At 45.8% G+C, this 23,036-nt stretch overlaps 1 protein-coding gene across 8 annotated transcripts in view; it reads left to right on the top strand.

The window, feature by feature from the left end:
* The window catches only part of GRB10 (growth factor receptor bound protein 10), a 195,293-nt gene extending 174,746 nt beyond the window's left edge, over nucleotides 1-20,547 (top strand). For 6 of the 8 annotated variants that reach the window (XM_060171547.1, XM_060171546.1, XM_060171544.1 and 3 more), the window contains 6 exons: nucleotides 3,012-3,089; nucleotides 3,197-3,313; nucleotides 4,554-4,620; nucleotides 4,780-4,921; nucleotides 14,518-14,611; nucleotides 17,408-20,547. In XM_060171547.1, coding sequence (XP_060027530.1) covers nucleotides 3,012-3,089; nucleotides 3,197-3,313; nucleotides 4,554-4,620; nucleotides 4,780-4,921; nucleotides 14,518-14,611; nucleotides 17,408-17,554 — 645 coding nt within the window. In that variant the 3' untranslated portion in view covers nucleotides 17,555-20,547. The remainder of the gene's footprint in view (nucleotides 1-3,011; nucleotides 3,090-3,196; nucleotides 3,314-4,553; nucleotides 4,621-4,779; nucleotides 4,922-14,517; nucleotides 14,612-17,407) is intronic. The other 2 variants (XM_007528169.3, XM_060171548.1) reach the window with 2 other exon arrangements.
* Nucleotides 20,548-23,036: the final 2,489 nt, after the last annotated feature.

The following is a 23,036-nucleotide window of genomic DNA, read 5'->3' as shown; positions in this document are numbered from 1 at the left end:
CTCACCATGTATGAGTATGAGTATACTAATATTATTGTTACTATTTAAGATAGAGATGGAAAGAGTGCTGGAGGCCACAGCATCAAAGCTTTCTTTAATTCAGTAGGTGCCAGACTTGAACCCATAGCAAAGCAGTGCACTATCCAAGTGAGCTATTTGGTTGGCCCATCCTGAAATCTTAGAATTTTGTAAAAATTACTGTTCAAAATTTACTAGTAAAATGTGTGTGTGATCAAAGCTAAAAGAAACAAGACATATTTTATGTAAATATATTACATACACACACACCACACATGTGATTCAAGAGGAGATTTTAGTAAATTCACTGCAGGACTCAGAGCCTGGCAAGGAGCTCAGGATACAAATTAAACTTGGTACCTAGAGAAGAGGCTCTGAAGAAGCCTCAGAGAGCTCCAGACCTGAGCTTCTCTTCCTAGTGGGACCTGTTCACAGCCCCGACTCCTCCCACCCATGTATTTTATCTATAATGGAGTGTGCGTGCATGCACGTGTGTGTGTATTATTATTAGCTGCACACAATCTTAGAGTACTCATTCTTCACATGTAACCAACCCTTTTCAAACACCACTGTAGTTGGTTTGATGAGTTTTTTGTTTGTTTTGAGGGGTTTTGTTTCTCTTCTTTCTTCTGCCTAGGCCTTGTCTTTTATAAACATTGTTTTTTCTTTCCCTCTGATTATTTTTCAGTTGGACTATTTTTTGGAAAGTACATGATTTCCTATGGCAATTAGTGGTATTTGTGGTTAAGTCAGCAACATGCTATTTAATTTTTAATTTGCTCTTCCTATCTTCCTATTCTCTCTCTCTCTATATATATATATATATATTTGTATTCTTTTCTTTTTTCTCTTTCCATGTAGGGAAATTCATCAAGTATTTTCTTTGTACTTTTTGCCTCTGTTAACCTGTTGCTTACTACTTTTAGTCATTACCTCAGAGTTCAGAGTGTACATCTTTTAATTAAAATCTTAAATGGCTTAGGACTTTCATTACTTCCAAACCACTGTGAAAACCCTAATTCCACTTACCCCATCTCCCCCTTTACAAGTGTTTTGGTTAGTTGTTTCATAATTCTATGCACATGTTAAGTCAACTTGAGATCTATTGCTGTTCTTGTTGTTTACACACTCAGTTTTTATTGTAATTACCTCCATGTCAACACTTAATTTTTCCCTAAACTTGGATTCTTTCTGGACTTAGAAGAGTTCCTCCTCTTAGCAGTGCTTTGCTTGTGGGCCTGCAACTAATGAAAGCTTCAAAGTCCTAAGGCTAAACTTTCCCCAGACGCAGCTATGCGAGAAAAGATAACAGTAACTAAGGCAACCAGACCCTGAGCAATGGGTACTTGTCCCACTAACTTAGCCTTGCAGCCTCTGCATTGACAATACTTTCTGCTCTCAGCCCTTCAGCCCCCTATATAAGCTGGACCTTCCCTTTTTTGGATGCCCAGGATTCTTTAAGAGTGTAAGTTCTTCCTGTGTCCTGTTAACATTAATCAAGTTCTTCCTTGTTGACTCCATCAGCTGGCGCTGAATCTTGAATCCTTAACAGAGGAAGCAAAGCTGCATTTCCCTAACCTGCAAGGCTGGTAATCTAAGCTCCAGCTCTATACTCTGCACTTATGCCTATTTTTGAAACAAACTCATTCTGAACACAATGAGAAGCTCTAACGGGCACCTCCATAAAGGAAGAGCCAGACCAGTCAATGGAAATGTCGAAGACATAATAACCAAGGATTTCCTCAGAGTTATCACACTACTACCTAAACCTAGAAGCAAGCAAATAAATACACCCTGGCACATTATTACTGAAAAATAGAGACAAAAATATTAAAATCAACTAAAGAAAACAACGTTTATGAGAGTCGGGCGGTAGCGCAGGGGGTTAAGCGCAGGTGGTACAAAGAGCAAGGACTGGAGCAAGGATCACAGTGCAAGCCCCCGGCTCCCCACCTGCAGGGAGGTCACTTCACAGGTGGTGAAGCAGGTCTGCAGGTGTCTATCTTTCTCTCCCCCTGTCTTCCCCTCCTCTCTCCATTTGTCTCTGTCCTATCCAACGACATCAGTAACTACAACAATAAAACAACAAGGGCTGGGGGTCGGGTGGTAGTGCAGCGGGTTAGGCACGTGTGGCATAAAGTTCAAGGACCGGAGTAAGGATCCCGGTTCGAGCCCCTGGCTGCCCAACTGCAGGGGAGTCGCTTCACAAGTGGTGAAGCAGGTCTGCAGGTGTCTATCTTTCTCTCCCCCTCTCTGTCTTCCCCTCCTCTCTCTATTTCTCTCTGTCCTATCCAACAACGAACGACATCAACAATAACAATAATAAACACAACAAGGCTACAACAGCAGGGGAAACAAAAGGGGAAAAAATGGCCTCCAGGAGCAGTGGATTTATGGTGCAGGCACTGAGCCCCAACAATAACCCTGGAGGCAAAAAAAAAAGGGCAACAAAAGGGAATAAATAAATATTTTAAAAAAGAAAAAAACATTTACTTTCCCAGAAGCAGTGGGTGGCCAGGGCTCTTTTACATAATAATAAGGCAGAGGATCATGGGGTAGAGGACATGCAGAAAAAGAAAATGGCTCCTCACCAAGGATCCTAAATCAGTGGGAAGGTCCTTCAGTGATGAATGAAATACAAAATCTGGAGGAAACTTCTTTAACAGTAGAGCAGTGCCTCAGATGTCTCTCCTCTCTTCTCTTCTCTTCTCTTCTCTTCTCTCTCTCTCTCACTGTCTCCCTCTCTCTCTCCTCTCCCTAAAGTATTTAGAACCTGACTGACCCAAAGCAATATTTGACTGTTTCCTTTGATATTCTCATTTCTGCAGTTGTGACTGCCTTGCACCCCCAGTAGCCCCAAAGCCATCATCTTCTGTGGGGAGACAATTACCAGCAGGACCATGGGCATGTGCTCTGTTGGGTGTTGGCCTGTCAGTTCAGGTCAGCGTGGGGACTCCGGGACCAGGGTCACACTCTCTGCTTTTCCCTTGCAGTATGGGATGCTCCTCTACCAGAACTACAGGATCCCACAGCAGAGGAAAGGCCTCCTCTCCCCCTTCAACACACCGGTGGTGAGTGAAGTTGTGGAATCTCATAATAAATGTGAAAACTGGTAAACTCCTTGGGGGTCGGGCAACTGCTTTCCCTGCATCTCACAACCCTGGCCTGTCCCCTGCAGCGCAGTGTCTCTGAGAACTCCCTGGTGGCGATGGACTTTTCTGGGCAGACGGGCCGAGTGATTGAGAATCCAGCAGAGGCTCAGTGTGCGGCCATGGAAGAGGGACATGCCTGGAGGGTAAGACGCTGGCCCCGACTGTGCTGCCCAGAGAAATAGTTGGGGGGAGAGGGGGGAGGCACAGGGCCTGCATGGCCGAGGAAAGCAGAATCCAACTCTTGACTTATCAGAGGGAGCCCTTGGTGCCTCTGGGCTCCTCATGCCTCCAGTTGCTGTTCATGGGTGTCCGAGCCACTGTCCACAAAGCCCACCCCATAAGGCCAGCAGATGAAGGGGCATTGCACACCCTGGCTTCCTGACTTCTAATAGTCCCTTCTCCAGATGGGAAGACCCTGTGCCAACTCTCCAAGGTTCAAAGACCTATTGCCAATGTGAGGCCAAAGCTCACGCCTAGAGGGGGCTCCTTGGCCTTCCTTTTCTAAGTGAGCAGTGGATGAGGGTGTCCCAAAACGCAGGCGTCTGTCACTCAGGGAACTAGGCCCAAATTCAGTGCTCACTTGAGCTTTTCTTCTCTCTTCTGGCAGACACTTTGTTCTTTTTGTGTGTGAGGATTGGGAGTCTCTGCTTTAGCACTGGGTTGATTTCAAACACTCAGGGAATTTTTTTCTTAAAAGATATTTATTTATTTATTTATTTATTTATTTTGCCTCCAGAGTTATTGCTAGGGCTCGGTGCCTGTGAATCCACTGCTCCTGGAGGTCATTTTTTCCCATTTTGTTGACGTTGTTGTGGTTGTTGTTATTGTTGCCATTGATGTTGTTGTTGGATAGGACAGAGAAAAATGGAGAGAAGAGAAGAGGCAGGGGGGAGAGAAAGACAGACAGACACCTGCAGGCCTGCTTCACCACTTGTGAAGCCACCCCCCTGCAGGTGGGGAGCCAGGGGCTCAAACCAGGTCCTTACTCCAGTCACTGTGCTTTGCGCCATGTGCGCTTAACCCACTGCACTACCACCTGGCCCCCTTTATTTATTTACTTATTTTAATGAGGGAGACCAGAGCACAGATCAGCTCTGGCTGATGGTGGTGCTGATATTAAACCTGAGACCTCAGAGCCTCAGGCATGGGAGTCTTTTGCAGAACCATTGTGCTATCTCCCCCGCCTTTTATTTTTCTAAGAACTTGGCCCACAAGCTGCTTGTGGTGCCTGGCCAGCTGGGCTCAGGTGACTGTCTTCCCCCACTGCCACATGCACACCCAGAGGTCTGTCCCCTCTCATCCTGGCCAGTCCCCCCCCCAAGGCATCCCTGTGGGTCATGTTTGTCTGTTGTCTGCAGTGCTGACAGGAGCTTTCTCTTACAGAAGCGGAGTGCACGGATGAATGTCCTGGGCAGTCAAAGCCCCCTGCATCCCTCCGCCCTCAGCACAGGTAAGCCACTAGAGGCTAGCTCTTTGAGCAGACGCAGACACCCTGCAGTTCCAGCCTCCTGTCACTGAGCTTCACTAAGTGACCTGGGCCCTGAGAGTGCAGTCCCCACCCTATGGGAGTCAGGGGGCCTTTGCTGGTAGTAATGGGTTGATATTTCAGGGACACTGCTGCGCTCAGGGACCAAGGCCACCCATCCTTCTCTCCCTCCCGCAGTGATTCACAGGACACAGCACTGGTTTCACGGCAGGATCTCCCGGGAAGAGTCGCACAGGCTCATCAAGCAACAGGGGCTGGTGGATGGGTAAGACACTGTGGAGGAGGGCAAGGGAGCCCCTGCAGTGAGAGAGCAGCCTGGTAGGGAACTGGGGCCTCAGAGCTGGCCTGAGAATGGAAGAGGGACAGCTCCTGACTGACTGGGGCTGGGGATGGAGACTGGACCAACTGATGGAGCCTGAGAGCCCCTTGGTTCACCTCTGAGACCGTGCTTGGGATCTGAACAAACACACGTTCCTCCTCCATACTGCTCATCTCCAAAAATTCTTCCATTCATCATTTGAGTGTTATTCTGGAAATTTTCCAATTTTTAATCTCAGAAAAGTATTAATATACTTGTTTTTATTTCTCAGCTGCTGCAATGTTAAACTTCTTGTGTTTGTTTCCATTCTCGCCAAATTATCTTTTTCTTTTTCTTTTAATTGGATAGACATAGAGAAATTGAGAAGGAAGAGGGAGAGAGACAGAGACATCTGCTTCACTGTTTGTGAAGCTCCCCCCCCGCCCCCCCCCCCACAGGTAGATACTGGGAGCTTGAACCAAAGTCCTTGTACATTGTACAACTGTGCTTAACCAGGTCTGCCACCTCCCAGCCCCAGATTCTTTAATTATTTGTGTTACTGCCCAGTGAGATATCTCTCTGTATTAGTTTCCCCCTCCCCCATTTGTATATTTGAACCATTTCTTAAGTCTCTCTGAGCAGAATAATCTATCCTACTCCATTTTTCCTTGTCTTTTTTCTTTTTCTGTGTGTCTGTGTATCTTTTTTTTTAATGAGAAAGAAATACAGAGAGAAAGAAGACCAGAGCCCTGCTCAGCTCTGACTTATGGTGGTTCTGGGGATTGAACCTGGAACCTCAGAACTTCAGGCATCAAAGTCTTTTGCAGAACCATTATGCTATCTCCCCAGCACTCCTGTCTGTCAGTGATGGAAGCAGCAGGTCACTTGCTCTTGTTTAACTGGTTTCTGTTCCTATGTTCATCTGTTTCCCTGATTTCCTGTAAAGTGAGCATCAGAGGCCTGGTTCAATTCAAACTGATTTCTTCTGGGAGGTCGTCCAGGTGTGTTCTGTTTGCTGATTGTGGAGAAGCAGAGGAGGGGAATGTGGCTGTCCTCTCATCTTCCTGTTGAATAATGGGTGCAGATGTGGCCACCCCCCACTCCCTGAAAGAGCTCTGTCCCCGTCACCCCACCCAGTGACTGACCTGCGTCCTTTTATATGCCCAGGATCCATACTTTATTTGGAGGAGGAGGGCGTGCGCGCGAGAGAGAGAGAGAGAGAGAGGGAGAGGGAGAAGGGAGAGGGAGAGGGAGAGGGAGGAACTAGAGGTCTTCTCTAGCCTATGCAGTGTCAGAAATCAAATCTGGGATGTCACACTTGTGAGTCCTGCTTGCTACCTTCCTTGGCTTCAAAATCATTGTTTTCTGCCATTGCTAATAAAGAACTAATTGCCATTAGTTCTGCCCTTCCTCTTCCTCCATCTTTTTTTTAATTATTATCTTTATTTATTCATAGAAATGGTTAGAAATGGAGAGAGAAGGGGGCGGTAGAGAGGAAGAGACACCTACATTCCTGCTTCACCACTTGCAAAGCTTTCCCCATGCAGGTGGGCACTGAGGACTTGAACTTAGGTTCTTGCACACTGTAACATGTGCATTCAACCAGGTGTACCACAACCCTGCCTCCTTTTATTTTATTTTATTTTATTTTATTTTATTTTATTTTTAGCAGGAAAAAAAACATGTCTATCCCTTGGTATTCGACTTGGTATTGGAAGAGGGCATGGGGTCAGCAAGTGGGGAATGTGGGGGAGGAGACTAAGTTGTGCTCAATAGTTATTTCCCTTTCATTTGTCAGCTATCAATTTGCCACCTGCCTCTAGTGATTAATTAAGTTGTGGGGATCTTTTAGTATTTTTTTTTTCATTTTATAAAGGCAGAAAGAAATTTAGAGAGAAGGGGGGAGATAGAGAGGAAGAGAGATAGAGATACCTGCAGACCTGCTTCACTGCTCATGAAGCAGTTCTGTGGGAAGTGGGAGCTTGAACCTGAGTCTTTGTGCACTGTAGCCTGTACTTAATCAGTGTGCCACCACCTAGCCCTGGGTTCTTTTATTAGTAGTATTACTGTTGTTATTAAACTATCATTATGAAATGACTTTTTTCCATTACTGAGGCTTCACCACTTTGGCCTGACTTTTTCTGATAGAAACAAAGGGACAGACACAGAGGGAGAGAGGGGAAGACACCACAGCACCGAAGCTCCCCTCCCCCTCCACTTAGTGGGCGCTGGGTTGGAACCTGGCTCACTTGCATGAAAACACTTGCAGCCTCCCAGATGAACTAATTTCCCTACTTGGACACCAGAGCTTCACTGCTCCAGGCTGCCTTCTTTTCAGAGAGAGACAGACAGACAGCACAGAACCCAGTGCTGTGGGAGCCAGCACAGCCTTGCTGGCCAGTCGTGGGTCAGGTCTTCTCAGGGACCCACCCCCACCCCAACATGCTGATTCCAGGTGTGTTCTCTGCTCACCTGTGTTGGTTGCTGCCTCCATGGGGCCTATGGGGCCCTTATTGCCTGTATGTAACCTCTGGGCTGTTGTGACAGGCCTCCTTCATGTCTCCATCATTGCGTCTTTTTGCTAATGCATCTTTGCTTTTAGTGTTCAATCATCCAGCGCAGGGACAAAGGCTTCCCTCCTACCAGCAAGTATTGTCTGATTCTGACCCCTCTCTGCAAGGTACAGACCCCCATACATGGTAGCTGCTCCCCCAGAAATTTGTCAGAGTGGCATTTCCCCTTAAGCTTGTCAAACTGAAAAGGAAGTATCACTTTCATTTCACTCAGGGGGTGGAGCTTCTATTATTTACATTTCTTTTCTTGTTGTAATTCTGTCTGTATCTTTTACCCTATGTTGTGATTTTTTTTTTCTTTTTAAGTCGTGAACATTTTATCTGTCATTTGTCTTTTGACTTTGCTTATGGTTTTGTTCCTTTTGGCCATACAACATTTTTAAAAATATGAATCTTGGGGAGTTGGTGGTAGCACAGCAGGTTAAGCATACATGGCACCAAGCGCAAGGACCAGCATAAAGATCCTGGTTCGAGCCCCCGGGCCTCCACCTACAGGGGAGTCCCTTTATAGGCGGTGAAGCTGGTCTGCAGGTGTCTATTTTTCTCTTCCTTTCTGTCTTCCCCTCCTCTCTCCATTTCTCTCTGTCCTATCCAACAATGACGACATCAATAACAACAACAATAATAGCTACAACAATAAAACAAGGGCAACAGAAGAGAAAATAAATAAATATTTTTTAAAAAATATGAATCTCATATGACTACATGTATCAGTTCTTTCCCATAGCATTCTGGGTTTTTGAATCATGGCAAATATATTTTTTCCTAATCATAAAATGCATTCATTTTATGATTCACCTTTATAATTGTGTATTGTTTCTTTTCCTTACCTTCTCCCTTTCTTTCCTTTCTTCTTCTCCTCCTTCTTTCCCCCATTTTTCGTTTGGATCCTAGCTGCATTCACAATTAAAATTGAGTTACAGTGTGAAGAACAGATATTTCTTATGTGACCCTACAGTTGTCCCTTAACTCAGTCTTTGGAATGTTACTTTTGCACATTAGAAATGACACCTCTCCTGATTGTAATAAAGTATGTTTCTCCTGTACGAAGCCTCTGGCAGACCTAAGGAGATTGAGGCCTGTCATGAGAAATTCCTCTTTCCCTGCATTGTTTCTGTGCATGTGCATATTCATTGTGTATGTTCCAGTGTTTGGAGGCCAGTCTATTGATTTCTAGCCCTGGGCTGCATCAAAAGCAAGTCCTGGAAGAATGTTCTGGTATTGTCATTGCTGACCATCCTCTCAGCTGGGGTGAGGAAGTGAGAATGTCCCCTCCTGGCTGTGTCTTCCATGTCTGTAAACAGCAGCTTCTCTCCTCGGCCTCAATTGTCTCTGAGGTTATAATTTTCTCTCCTGACATTGGGCTTCTGGAGCTCTGGTAGCAGCCAAGCTAAAGCTGATGGGGACTGAGTCAGGTGTCATCACAACAATGCCACGGCTCCTGTTAATGCCTGTGTTTAAGGAAGAAATGTGTTTGAAAAACAAGGTAAATTAAATAATCGATACCTAGTCTTTATTGAGCCCTACAGAGGTAACAAGGCAGCCAGTTCAGAGAGCATAATAGAAAAAAGAAAAATGATTTTGGGAGGCAGTGTGAGAGGATAAGGCATTATGAACTATACAGCTGTGGCCTCAAATTATAATGTGAAGATAAGGCCAGAAACGGTGGGGTGAGGGGGACACTGGTGCACCCAGTTAAGCGCATATAGTATTATGTACCAGGATCAGCACAGGGACCCATGTTTGAGTTCCTACTCCCCACCTGCAGGTGGTATGTTTCATAAGTGGTGAAGCAGGCCTGCAGGTGTCTTTGTCTTCTTCTCTATCTCCTCACCTCTCAACTTCTGTCTTACTGAATGAAAAAGAAGGGGAAAGAGATGAGAAGAGCCTGAAATAAACTGCCTGCATGTGTCTGTGAAGCCCCAAGTATCCAGGTGTGTGTGTGTGTGTGTGTGTTTCTCACACATTTGTGTTTCAGCACTCCAACCTCACCCACCCCTTCAAGTTCCCACAGAGCTGTTTAATTCATTTCCATCCCCCTCCTTTACTGTCCACAGCCTATCACAGGACCTTAAGAAGGATATTTCATTTTATTCTATGTATTTATTTGCCACCAGAGTTATCGCTGGGGCTTGTGCCGGCAGTATGAATCCACTGCTCCCAGTGACCTTTTTTTCCCCCTTTCTATTTTCTTTGATAGCACAGAGAGAATTTGAAAGTGGAGGAGGAGCTAGAGAAAAAGAGTGGTCCAGGAGGTGGCACAGTGGATAAAGCATTGGCTTTTCAAGCATGGGATCCTGAGTTCAATCCCTGGCAGCACATGTAACCAGAGTGATGTCTGCTTCTTCTTATCTCTCCTTCTACCTTTCTCATGAATAAATAAAATATTTTAAGAGAAAAGGGGAGAGAGAGAAGGAGAGACACCTGCTGCCCTGCTTCATAGCCCTGCTTCATGCCTCAGAAGCTTCACTCCCTGCAGGTGGGGAGCGGGTCTCGAACCTGGGTCCTTGCACATGTTACCATGTGCACTCAGTTCCTTCGCTGCCTGGCCCCCGAGAAGGATCTTTGGAAGGAGCAAACCAGCTGTGCTGTCCCCTTCACTAAAAGTTTCCTGTTGATATTCAGGCCTCCTTGTCTGCATTCCATTCCCATCTACCAATTGAAAGAAGCTTATGGAAACTTGGATATTTCGAAACTATGTCTTCCTTCTTCTGGGGAGAGAAAGAGGTTTCTAGGTTACTAAGAGTCAGATTTGAGTTCCTGATAAAGGTGAGGATTTAGCTGGCCCTGCCACTGTCTTTTCTGTGTCCCATTCATTCCATGGCACAGGCTTTGCCCCTGGCCTCACTGTTTTCTGGGACGTCAGGGACTCTCTGTGTTGTGCTGGCTGTGATTGCTGACATCTCACATTCTTCTTCCAGAGTTTCATCTGTTAATCTGCTTTTGTAGGTGACTACACCTACACTTGTGCAGATAGGTAACCTCCCAAACATCAGGCTAGTAAGCAACAGATCCAAGAATCTTCTTGTCTCCTGAACCCTTCTGTTATGGAAGGACTGGCCCTGGGTCTGAGAGGAGACCCTAGAGCCAGTTCTCTCCCAAGTGAAGTCAGGTCTCTTCACCCTTGGGAAGAATCATAAATGGCTCTGTGATCAGGTGTGCAAAGTGCAAACTTTTCATTTCAAAGATGTGAGGTAGAGAATGTGCAGAAACACAGTTAAGGTACATTAAGAGCTCATGTGACATTTTCACAAGGGCCATGAAGAAAATGTTCCTTCCATGTGCTCCCCCTTCACTGAAGTGCCCAATTGTAGTCCTACCTGGAGCCAACTTCCCATTGGTCTCCTGAGATGATCTGTCTTTTCTATTGGGCTTCTGTCTTCCAGGTGTGGCGACCTTTCTGAAGCTCCTCCCTCATTGTAAAGTGTTTCCCCTTGTGCTCTTGAAAACCCTTCCTACTACTACTCTGGTGTGGTGCTGTCCTAAAGTTTTTCCACAGTCATAGGAGGGGAGAAGTGACAGAAACAAAGCAAAGTGGCTATGGATTCAGGCAGTCCCAGATGTCCTGGCCTCTTGTCCATCAGAGCTGCCCTTAACATCTTTGTATTAGTATTCACTTCAGAGAGAAACCCTTTATGTGCTGCCTATGTACCCAAGCTTTGAGGAAATTCAGCATCTCCTGAGGTCATGCCCCCAAACTGAGAAGCAGTGTCTCCCATAATCCATCAGTGAGTGACCCAGGCCTGAGTCTCCCTGTCCAGAGAAAAAACATCAGGGAGATGGGTAAGAGGGCAGGGGAGGAGGATAGACATGGCTTTTTCTATAGTGTGACAGACTCTTGCGTTTGGATTGGTATGAATGGTGTGAATAGCTTATTTTGGAATTAAATGACTGAGAAAGCAGATCTTGGTGGCCAGGCAGTGGCATATGTGGTTGCCCAGGCCCATTACCATGCTCAAGGACCTGTGTTCGAGCCTCTCTCCCCATCTGCAGGGTGAAGCAGTGGTGAAGCAGGTTGGCAGGTGTCTCTCTATCTCCCCCTCCCCTCTCAATTTCTCTCTGCCTTATCTAATAAAGAAAAAAGAGAAGAGAAAAAACAAAAACAAAACAAGAAGAAGGAAAAATGGCCACTGGGAGCAGTGGATTACTTATATAGATACCTAGCCTTAGTGATAAACCTGGTGTAAAGAAGCAAGGGAGAGAGGGAGGAAGGGAAGCACGCAGGCAGGCAGGCCAGCCTTTCATGTAAAGCCTGTAGTCCCTCCCCTGGACCCCAGCCAAACCTGGAATTCCATCCTGGCTGTTGTCTCCTTACATGTATTCTGAAAAAACAAGATAAGGCATAATATCATAGAAGTCCTCTCATAAAATCAAACATCTTTACCATTATAAAATAGGACTATTCTGACCCCACATTGTCCACATTGAAATCTAGCTGCTGATGATTACCCTAGATTGTTTTCTAATACAGTAAAAGTGTGTTTCCTCTCAGGTCATTTCTTCTTTGTGACTTGGAACATTTTTCTCTTCTTTTTAGTATATGATTGTCTGTCCTAACAGCTAACCTATGCAAAAGCAATGATTTGGGATTCTTTCTTCTCCTAGATTATTTCTCTTCCACCTGTGGTTGATTTGGTTTTGTTCTGAGATATTTGAGATTAAGTTGTGGAATGATACCCTTTTAACCATAATTATTTGAGCCTAAGATTTGTAAGAACAAAGACCCATGCCCACAGTACCATTAAAAAAAAAAAAAAAAGGAAATTGACCCTAGTGTACTTCTGGCACTGAACGTATGTACTTACTCATATTTTACCAGTGATCTAAACCCCTCACTATACCCTGTGCTCTGTGTCAGTTCCTTCCTTCCTTCCTTCCTTCCTTCCTTCCTTCCTTCCTTCCTTCCTTCCTTCCTTTGTCTATCAGTGATACTTATTCCAGGTAGAGATCAGCTTCTGCTGACTTCTGACTTAGGTGACTCTGGTTACTTTGACTTGATTTAGGGTATAGACCCCTTTTTGGCAGGAGTGCCCAGAGGTGATGTTGAGTTATCTTAGGCTCACTTCTCTGGGAGAGCCCAGGAAGAAGTGTGTCTCCTGGTGGAGTTGACTTGAACCCTTGATGAAGAGGCTTATGGGTAGGGCTGGGCAGTGGTGCACCTGGTTGAACACACACTTTAGCATGTGCATGGCCCCCAACCCCCACCTGCAGTGGGGGAGCTACATGAGCAGTAGAGCAAGTCTGCAGATGTCTTTATGTCTCTGTTCCTTATTTATTTGTTTATTTATTTGCCTCTAGGGTTATACACTGGTGCACAGTGCTGGCACTAAGAATACACTGCTCCTGGTGGCCATTTTTTCCATTTCATTGGATAGGACAGAGAGAAATTGAGAGAGATGGGGAAGATGGAGAGGGAGAGACAGAAGGAAAGACACCTGCAGACCTGCTTCACCGCTTGTAAAGTGACCCCCCCCCCCCGCAGGTGGGGAGCCGGGGGCTCAAATTGATCCTTGTGCTTAGAACTATGTGTGCTTAGCCTGGACCGCCACCACCTGGTCCCCTGTCTCTCTTCCTATCTCCCTCTCCCCTCTCAATTTCCCTCTGTCCTATCAAGTTGAATAAATAAATTGAAAAAATATTTAAAACTTCATTACAGAACAAAAAAAGATGTTATGAGCTAGGTCTTAGTATTGCACACTTACTATTCTGCTCTCGGTCATAAGTGGGGGGAAAGGGAGACATGACCCAGAGTGATGATGAATGTGCTTCCTTTCTCACCCACTTCTCCACTTTGATCTGCTGCTGTCAGCATCCATCAAAGATCATGTTTATTCAGGGTTATCTGTCCTGATCACCAAATGGTGGTCTTCTAGTCCATTGTCCTTCTGTTTGTTTAGCTGGCCTTCTGCTCCAAGAAGGAGCTTTTTTTCTCTTTTAATTTAGCAGCTCTGTGGACTCGTAGATTACAAATTTGGCCAAGCTGCCTTCAGGGTCTTGGTTCTTTAACCTTTCCTTCTTTCTGGCATATAATGTGCCTGCCTCATCCTGTCCTTTCCCCACATCTGTTCCTGCAATTAGCTATATTTACTGCCAAGCCCTCGTTCACGGCAAAAGAGACGAACCTTCAAGGGAGCTGGGTGTGAGGCAGTAACTGAAGCATGATGGCTACAAGCCAGATGCAGCAAGGAAGTGTGTGTGTGTGTGTGTGTGTGTGTGTGTGTGTGTGTGTGTGTGTGTTTCCAGATCAAAGCATTATGTCTCCATGTTAAAATTAGCAATTGGGGCCAGGAGTTTGCTCTGCAAGTAGAACACACACTTTATCATGCACAAGGACGTGAGCTTGAGATCCTGGCCACCATACAGAAGCACCTGTATGGGGGAAGTTTCCTGAGCTGCGGTGCAGTGTCACGTTATCTCTCTTTCTCTTTCTGCCTCTCTCCCTCTCTGTCTCTCACTCTCTATAGAGAAGATCCACTGGGAGCAGTGGAATCATGCAGACACAAAACCTCAGAAGTAACACTGATGGCAAAACAAAAAACATCAATTAATTAACAGGGGGCTAAGGAGATGGCTCTGAAGAGACTATATGCCTTATGCTTGAGACCCATGTTCAGTTCCTGACACCACATAATAGCGCTGAGCAGACTCATGGGTTGAATGGTGTCTTGATGTTTCTTCCTCCCTCTCTCTACACCTCTCTTAAAAATAGAGAGTGATAGTCTGGAAGGTGGCACAGTGGATGGGGCATTGAACTTTCAAGCATGAGGTCCCAAGTTCAGTCCCTGGCAGCGCATGTACCAGAGTAATGTCTGCTTCTTTCTCTCTCCTCCTATCTTTCTCATTAATAAATAATCTAAAAATACAAAAGAGAGAGAGAGAGTGAAAATGGGGCCAGAGATGCAGCGTAGCAGTTTCCCTCATACACTGTGTCCATCCCTCTGCAGCCTATGAACACAGTGAGCAGTTGGCTGATGATATTCCTTTCCACAGGCTCTTCCTCCTCCGAGATAGTCAGAGCAACCCAAAGGCATTCGTCCTCACACTGTGTCATCACCAGAAGATTAAAAATTTCCAGATCTTACCTGTAAGTATGGACATTTTCACAACCACCTTTGCCTTTACATTTTCTGGCTTCATTCATAATGCACCTTTCAAGTTGTAGATTAAAAAGGCTGCACAGCATTAAGTTCAACAAGCTGTATGTCCCAAAGCTCACAAGTAAGGTCCTTTCAAGAACTTCTTGAGGACAGAAAGGGAAAAACATAAGGTGATACTTAGACTGGGTGTGGTGTGTTTGCACCAAAGCAGAGGACTCTGGGAAAGGTGGGAAAGGGATGGTATGGGATTGGCTGGGGTCCTGGTACAAGATGGGGGAAATGACCTAGGTCATGAGAGAGGAGTATTTTTTACATATTTATCATGGGGAGATGAGGGATTATTGACACCTATGTGTCAATAACATCTGTACTCTGAAGTATTAACCCCCACCCCCAGTAAAGTGGGGAATACATTAAAATAATTTTCTTGAGAGGTCGGGAACCATGTGGCATTTCTGGGACTTGCCTGCTCACCTGACTCATAGTTCCAGCTGAAGTGACCCCAAATGAGAGAGAGCAGGGTCAGATGATAGGCTGAGAGTTAAGAACACTGAGAGGAGCCAAGAGCACATGAAGTCAGAATGACTTACAGTCAGCTTTTACTCTTAACTCTTTATACCTGGCTGTTAGGAGCACAGACGCTATCCTTTGGGTATGCCTGTTATAGGTTCATTATGCTCATGAAAACTGGTGTACCACAATAGGTTTGACTGTTGTTGTTTCATACCTGGGTAGAAAACACTTGTTAACCAGCTCAACACCAGAGGAAGGATCTGCCTGCTAGAAAGCTAGCATCAGAGGCAGGACTCCCAAAGAGAAAAACTTTATTGCCAGAAAGCCAGAAAGGGGCCCCGCACAGCTGACCCCAGCTAGACTACCCTGTCAGTTTCCTCAGGTCTACGTTTGCTTATTTGTTTTTCTTTTCTTCTTTCTTTTTAAATTTTTATTTACTAATTATTAGATAGAGACAGAGAAACTGAGGAGAAAGGGGGAGGTAGAAAGAGACAGAGAGATACCTGCAGCCCTACTTCACCGTTCGTTTTCCCCCTGCAGGTGGGGAACAGGGAGGGACTTGAACTGAGGTCCTTGCACACTTTCATGTCTGCTCTTAACCAGGTGCACCACCACCTGTCCCCTCCTTTTTCTCCTAACAGAGAAATTGAGAGGGGAGGGGGAAGCAGAGAGGGAGAGAGAGACATTTGCAGACCTGCTTCACCACTTATGAAGCTTCTGCCTTGCAGGTGGGGAGCAGACGCTCGATCCCACCTCCTTATGCATGGGAATGTGTGTGCTCAATCAGATGTGCCACCACTCAGCTCCAAGTTTACTCAGTTTTAATGGTTTTGAAGAGGAGAAGGGGACAGTGGGGGTCGTGGGGTAAGTGAGTGGGTTGCAGAGGGTCAATGTGGCAGGTGTTTGTGTGTCGCCATCCATCACATGTTCTAATATCAGTACACTCAGCAGGGAACTTTCCTAAGGAGTCATGTAACTAGTAACTTTGGGGCAGTTCAGGGACCCCCATTGCACAGTCCTAGGCTTTAAGTTTGCTTAGAATCGGGCTGCACTGTTGTTCTAGGTGCTTTTTCTGCTCAGAGGCAGTGAGGCCTCTCCCTTCCCCAGACCCAGTGAGGTTTTGCACTTGATGGGCAGGTGATATGTTTCCAGCATTTTGTGATGGTTTGATAGGAGCTTCAAGTGAACTTACAGTGGACAGCCATAAAGATGGGCTTTCAACATCTGACTGCTATTCATAGCATACTACAGTGTGACAGCCTATTTCATGGCAGGAAGACAATGGAGGATTGGGATGTAGTTCAGTAGTAGACCATAAGCTTTCCAAGTGTGAGGCCATAGGTTTGATCTCTGGCACCACTAGGGGAAAAAAATATATACCCAACAACCAATTGACTAAACCAATAGCAAATTAATAAAAGTCTTATTTTATTTATCTATTTTTTTTTACCAGAGCATTGTTCAGCTCTGGCATCTGGTGGTGCTGGGGATTGAACCTGAGACCTTTGGTGCCTCAGATTCAATGAGGGTCTTTTTGCAGAACCCTTATGCGATGTTTCCAGCCCTCTTACTTTTTTTAAAGAAGGAGAATAAACTAGCAAGATAGCTCCCTTGGATAATGCACTTGTTTTGCCATGTACACCACCAGGTTTGAGCCGGGCTCCTCCCAGTTTGGAGGAAGCTGTGATACTGCGTGTCTTTCCCTCTACCTCTCTCTGTCTCCCTGACGCTCCAGAGTCTCAAGTTCAATCCCCTGTACTGCCATGAGCCAGAGCTGAGCAATACTCTAGTATCTCTCTCTCTCCCCCACCCCCTTTCTGTATGTTTCTATTTTTATTTATCTCATTAAAATAAAACAAATAAAATATATATCTTTTAAAAGGCCGTACCTCATCCAAAGTTTGCTTTATATTGGAGCAATGTATCTGTGGGACGAAAGAGATTCCTGTGGTCTCTCAGAACCCAGGACTGTACTCTTTGTGCATGGCTACTCATAGGCTGACAGGGAAAACTCATGAACAGGTGAACTGGAAGGAGCATAGAGCTCATCCCCAATGATGTCAGGGAACCTGGGGGCCAGTGGTGCCCCACAGGCCTTAGTAACTGCACTCCCCATCTTGAACTCAGGTTGCTCCCCCAGCAGCACCTGCCTTCCAGCTTCCATGCGGCCTCCTCATCCTGAGCAGAGGGAGCTGACCTCGGCCCTCACATCGGGTAGCGCCCTGCTGTGCACGGCCTCTAACTAGGCAGGTGTTCTTATGTCTCTCTAGTGTGAGGATGACGGACAGATGTTCTTCAGCCTGGACGATGGGAACACCAAATTCTCTGACCTGATCCAGCTTGTGGACTTTTACCAGCTCAACAAAGGCGTCCTGCCTTGCAAACTCAAGCACCATTGCATCCGCGTGGCCTTATGACCTCAGAGTGACTCCTGGATGACGACTGGAGGACGCTGACACTGGAATGGAGACGAGGTCTGTGCGGGGGTGTGAGCGCCAGAAACTCCTCCTCCGCCTGTGGGGACTTGCGTGGGCCGGAGATATCCAGTGCCAACCAGCCAAGATCTGACTAGTTTGTTGGACTCCACGATGATTTGCTGCTGCGATCCACCGGGTCGTCCCCCTCTCGTGCTGGCCAGGATGGGCGGGGGAGGGGGGAGTGTGGGGGGTGAGGGGCATGACAGAGCCAGTGCAGATTTGAAAATGAACTGGAATGATCGTCTTGGCTGGGCCACATAGGAACGAGAACCCAAGAGAAGTCATCAGAAATGGAACTCTTGCCCTGGAATAATCTTGACAATTAAAACTAAGATGTTTACTTTTTTTTATTATCTGTATCAATCACTTTTTTTTTTCTTTGCACTCCTTTGTTTTAACTCATGTGTTCAGCCCATGGTTGGAGAGAGGTTTTGGCTTTTGAGTGCATCAGACAGAAAGACAGTTGGAACAGGTGGGCAGACTTCCCAGGCTGACTGTGCCCCCCCCACACACACACACCCCTCGCCATGTTTCCAGGGGGGGTTCCCCACTTTCTACAGGTCACTATAGGTGGATTCAGCTTCCTGATAACAATGCCCCAGTCTTCCCTAGTATACTTGAAGAAACTTCTTTTCCCATGAAAGGTGGTGGGCATTTGGCCTGTGGGTGGCGCCATCATGGCCTGCCAGTCACTTCTCTATGCAGAGTTGTCCCCTCCTCTTGCCACTGGCATGTCCTGTCCACTCCACAGTTTAGGAGACATGATGTCTTTGGAAAGATCACTGTTCCACCATGCAGCAGGGCTGGGTGACCAGGCTCTGGTCCTTGCAGGCTGACCTGATTGACACCCACTTCCTCAGGCCACTGTCTGCCCGCCCCCAACCTCCTGGCAGCCTACCTTGTATTGTCCCCCTGATGTATCCTTAGCTTGTTCTGAAATGATCACTCCCTTTCCTGGCTTCCTGCTTCCCTCGGACTAAAGAATCTAAAAGGAAAGGGACTCACTTGTGGCAGGTCAGCTTCTGTGGTGATGGAGAAGGAACTGTCAAAATGGATGCATCTGCAGCCTGGTAATAATTGACCTTTTATTTTTTGTTTGATGACCTCTGTCCTGCTGAAAAACCCTATAAGCCAGTGGCTGAGAGTTAACTACAAGCTCCTCTCAGCGTGCTGCCAAATGGGGCTAAGTACCTCACAGCGGTGTGGACCTTGAAATGCTGTAGCAACACAACCCTGCATCCCACTCCAGGAGCTGAGTCCAATGGGGGCCTGACTTGTCCCCCAGGCCCTTCCTCCCTGTCCCTATAGCTGAGTGTCCAGACGTGAGAGTGGCCAGATCTTTGGTTTTTGGCCTCTTAGGTAGAAAGGGCTCCCAAGTAGAGACACGGAAGGATGACAGTGGCCAGGAAAGGATTCTCTTTTCTGAGGTGGCAGTTGTGCTATTGGGCCCTTGGTGGAGGTGTGCTCCTCACCTGATGGCCTGGACTCCTCCCCCCACCCCCATGGTCTCCAGGGGACATACATGTAGTTTAGGACAGTCCTAACAGATCTTGGTAACACATATCCGCTTGTAAGTAAGTCTATGACATAGAGACACTGTGTTTTAGTTTACAGGCCAGACTAGTTGATTTCCATGATATATCTACTTAAAACACAAATGAAAAAAATTTCAGTAAAAACTTTTTTTCCACCAAGAACAAAAAAAACAAACAAACAAAACTCTGTTTAATTGTATTTTCTTTCTTTCATAGTTAGTGAATCTTCCAAACTATAGACCCTTAGGCCAGGGTCAAGCTCATACCTGGCATGATGTGCTTCCACTAAAGTTCACTTTAGGAACAGATACCGACACTGTTAAGACACACACACACACACACACACACACACACACACTCACATGCCAACCTTTCCCCCCCTCTTCACTGGTTGGAAGTAAAACCTTAAAAAAAAAAAACTTAAAAAAAAAAACAAACTATGATTTCTTTTTTTTTCCTGTTTACATAGACCAGTCTGCAGCAGTGCGATGAGATTGCGCCCTCTCTGGCAGACAGCTAGTACTGCAGTATTTCCTATTTATGAATAAGCATTTTATTTAAGAGGAGGACAGAAGCTTGACTCTGACTCACGGTTTTGTATGTAGCTGGTTTGATGTCGTCTTGTACCTTCCAACCTAAGTGAATTTGTTGGAGAGTAAACTCCCCACAGCCCCCACTGCCACCCTGTACAGGGCAGGTGGGACTGAATCACACCTGGAAACAGCCAGTCCCTCAAGGGTGCAGCATCCAGCCCAGCCCACCGAGGGCTGACGGGCCTTCGACTTTTATTTTTGTATTTAAATAACATGAATGTAAACGGGACAGCTCAGGGTCATTTTGGAGCCTGTTGACTTTTTATCTCTCTGCCTGTAATTTTCTTTCCTAAATGAAAACTCCACATAGTCTGGACTAAAGTTGAGAAGGAAAATGCCAAATGCTTTGGGTATTATTAGAGTTTAATAGGTGAGCTCTGTCCCCTTAGGGGTTAGAGTTCCAGAACTTTGTCATTTGTTGGCTAAATCTTGAAGAAATAATGTGCCTAAGTCGAGACGTTTTGTCTTCTATTTTCTGCGCTCAACACCTGATAACCGGTTTGCCCTGTCACAGTGCAACCCAGTGACCATACAAACATTTTTCAGGGGAACGCAGAAGGTATGAACTTCAAAGACAAAACTTTTATTCCATGTGCTTTGCTTTATTCTGTACATAGCTCTTTGACTGGTGTACTTAATTGTAAACTTTCAGGTATTTTTGTACAAACAAGAGACTGATGTTCTGTTTCTTGTCATTAGAAATAAACATGAATACAGTGTTCTTCATTTTCTACTGCTTGTAATGTCTGTTTATATCATTGAAAACACCCCAGCTGGTCACCCATTAAAAACTTTTTGGAAATGATTGAGGGTATTAGCAGTGTGTTTCTTTCCATTGGCATATTGCTCTTTTTTTTTTTTAAAGAGGAATTTCTGTGTGGTGTGCAAGCTTGCCTGGCCCTGTTGGAATGCTGCCTTCCTATTTCAGCCAGTCCTGCTGGGTGGCCTGACCCATTGCTCAAACATGGACTCCACATCTGTGCCCAGATGACAATAGCTGGCTACCTCTTCCTGTACCTCTACGGTTAAGAACTGTACACAGCAGGGCCAGCAAAATAGCTCACTTGGATGAGGTGCTACTTTGTTATGTGCATGACCCAAGTTCAATCCTGGCATCTACCACCTTGAAGGAAGCTTCAGTGCTATAGTCTCTCTCCCTTTCAATCTCTCTAAAAGAAATTATAGGATGGGGGAGATAGTATAATGTTTTGCAAAGAGATTCTCATGTCTGTGGCTCCAAAGTTCCAGATTGAATCCCTGGGACCACTATAAGCCAGAGCTGAGCAGTGCTTTGGTGAAAGGAAGGGTGGGTGGGTTATAGACATTGTTTCAAAGATGGTGAAACTCCTCAGGGTTCACAAACACCTAGAAAAACTCATGAAAGTTCACAACTTGAAAAATCATGTTTCTCTGCTACAATGAGACAAGATGACAAGCATCTGAGTTTTCTAATTACAACAGGAAATTGGTAGAAAGATGTGGAAGGACCCAAGTTCAAGCCCCATCTCCACCTGCAGGAGGGGGGAGCTTTGTGAGTGGTGAAACAGTGCAGAGCACTATTCAGGAAAGGTGTTTCTAGTCATGGGTCTGGGAGAGATGTTCAGTGCCCAAAGTGTTTATAGAGAGGAGAAGCCAGGGTGCAGAGGGATGGGTGTGGGATGGAAGACTGGCAAGCAAACTGCCCAGGAAGCCAAAGGTGGGTGTGTGGGGAGTGTGTGTGTATTAGTGGTGTCCAGAGCTGCTCCAGGGCAAGAAAGAAGCTGCCCTGTCCTCCACCCTTCCAGAACCCAGAGTTACAGAGGAGCCATTGGCCTGAGGTCCAAAATGGAGACTTTGTGTGGGGATCCTCCAAAAGAAAAGGGTGCCAGCTGTCTGTCAGGGTCAAGGGACAGAACAAAGGGCAGGTTTGGAGGGTTGAGGGGGAATGCTCTGGGAGGAGTGAGGTCCCCAGCACACGAAACCATCAATGGAGCGGACAAGAGCCAGAGAAAAGGTGGGAGAGAGAAAGAGATGGGGCAGGCTGCGGGAATGCTAGCACTGCTTCCACTTTCGCTGCTGTCCTAAACAGCCTGTGTATACATTACATCAAACATTTATCTGCATCAGGTACACGAGGCAAAACTCAAGTTATCACAAGCTTAGAGTCAGGGCGTAATCTTATCCTGACACCATCACAGATACACTGATGGAATTCAGCACTACTTTAAACCTGACCTCACCAGCCCAATCACACTATGAATTGGCTTTAAAAAATACTGGAGGTGGGGGGTTGAGAGGGGGCTGGGTAGTGGCTCACCCCGTAAAGTGTACACATTTCCAGGAGCAAGGACCCAGGTTCAAATCCCCAGTCCCCACCTGCAGGGGAGAAGCTTCATAAGCAGTGAAACTCTGCAGGTGTTTCTCTTTCTCTCTTTCCATCTCTCCCTTTTTTCTCAATTTCTCTTTGTCTTGTCAAATAAAAGAAAGAAAGAAAAATGTGAGAAAATGGCCACCGGGAACAGTGGCTTGTGATGCAGGCAAGCAATTGCAGCATTAGTCCCAAGGACAATAAAAAAAATTTTGAGTGATTATTAAAATTATAAGACTTGCCTTTTTTGTGACTAGACCATTAACTTCTTAAATGTAAGGCATGAGATAGTCTCTATCTTTGGAGTTTTAGAATAATCTAGCCATGTGGTTCATCCACATCTAGGAAGTTAAACATTCCTAAGAAGTGCAGGGAACAAATGAAGCACCCACCTTTGGCAAAACTGGCTACTATCAGTGGGACATGAGATGGGGCTGCTCACCAAAGTGGGAGACCAGCCTGAGTGAGGCATGAAATGATGACATGCAATGCGTGACTGTAGTTCTCAGCACAGCCAGCAGAGGGCACTCCATGACACATGGCACAAGGTGTTGGGGGGCTCAAAGCTTTTGAGGAACAGGGGAGTTAGGCCCAGTGGCTAGCATTGGTGGATTTGACAAGCCCAGGATTCACTGTCTACTTGTGATCTGTTATATGAAAGTCTTGTTTGACTTTTAGAAATGTTTCTTGAATTACGTCTGAAATTACCTAGTTGGTCTTTATTATAGGAAATTGCTATAGGGGATGAAAAAGCATGAGTTATGCAATTCTAGTGAGATAGAAATTAATCAATCAGTCGGCACAGAGCTGGGTCTGCGAGCTGCAAAGCCTTGATGATGTAAGTCTTGGTCCTTGACCTGCTTACACCTCTGCCTGCCTGCAATCACACCCACCTTCACACACCTTTCAGACAAGCTTGGACAAATGATTATGGTAATAATAGGAAA

Source organism: Erinaceus europaeus, chromosome 14 (genome assembly GCF_950295315.1).
Source record: "Erinaceus europaeus chromosome 14, mEriEur2.1, whole genome shotgun sequence".
Taxonomy (NCBI): Eukaryota; Metazoa; Chordata; class Mammalia; order Eulipotyphla; family Erinaceidae; genus Erinaceus; species Erinaceus europaeus.
This window is presented reverse-complemented; position numbering and strand designations above follow the sequence as displayed.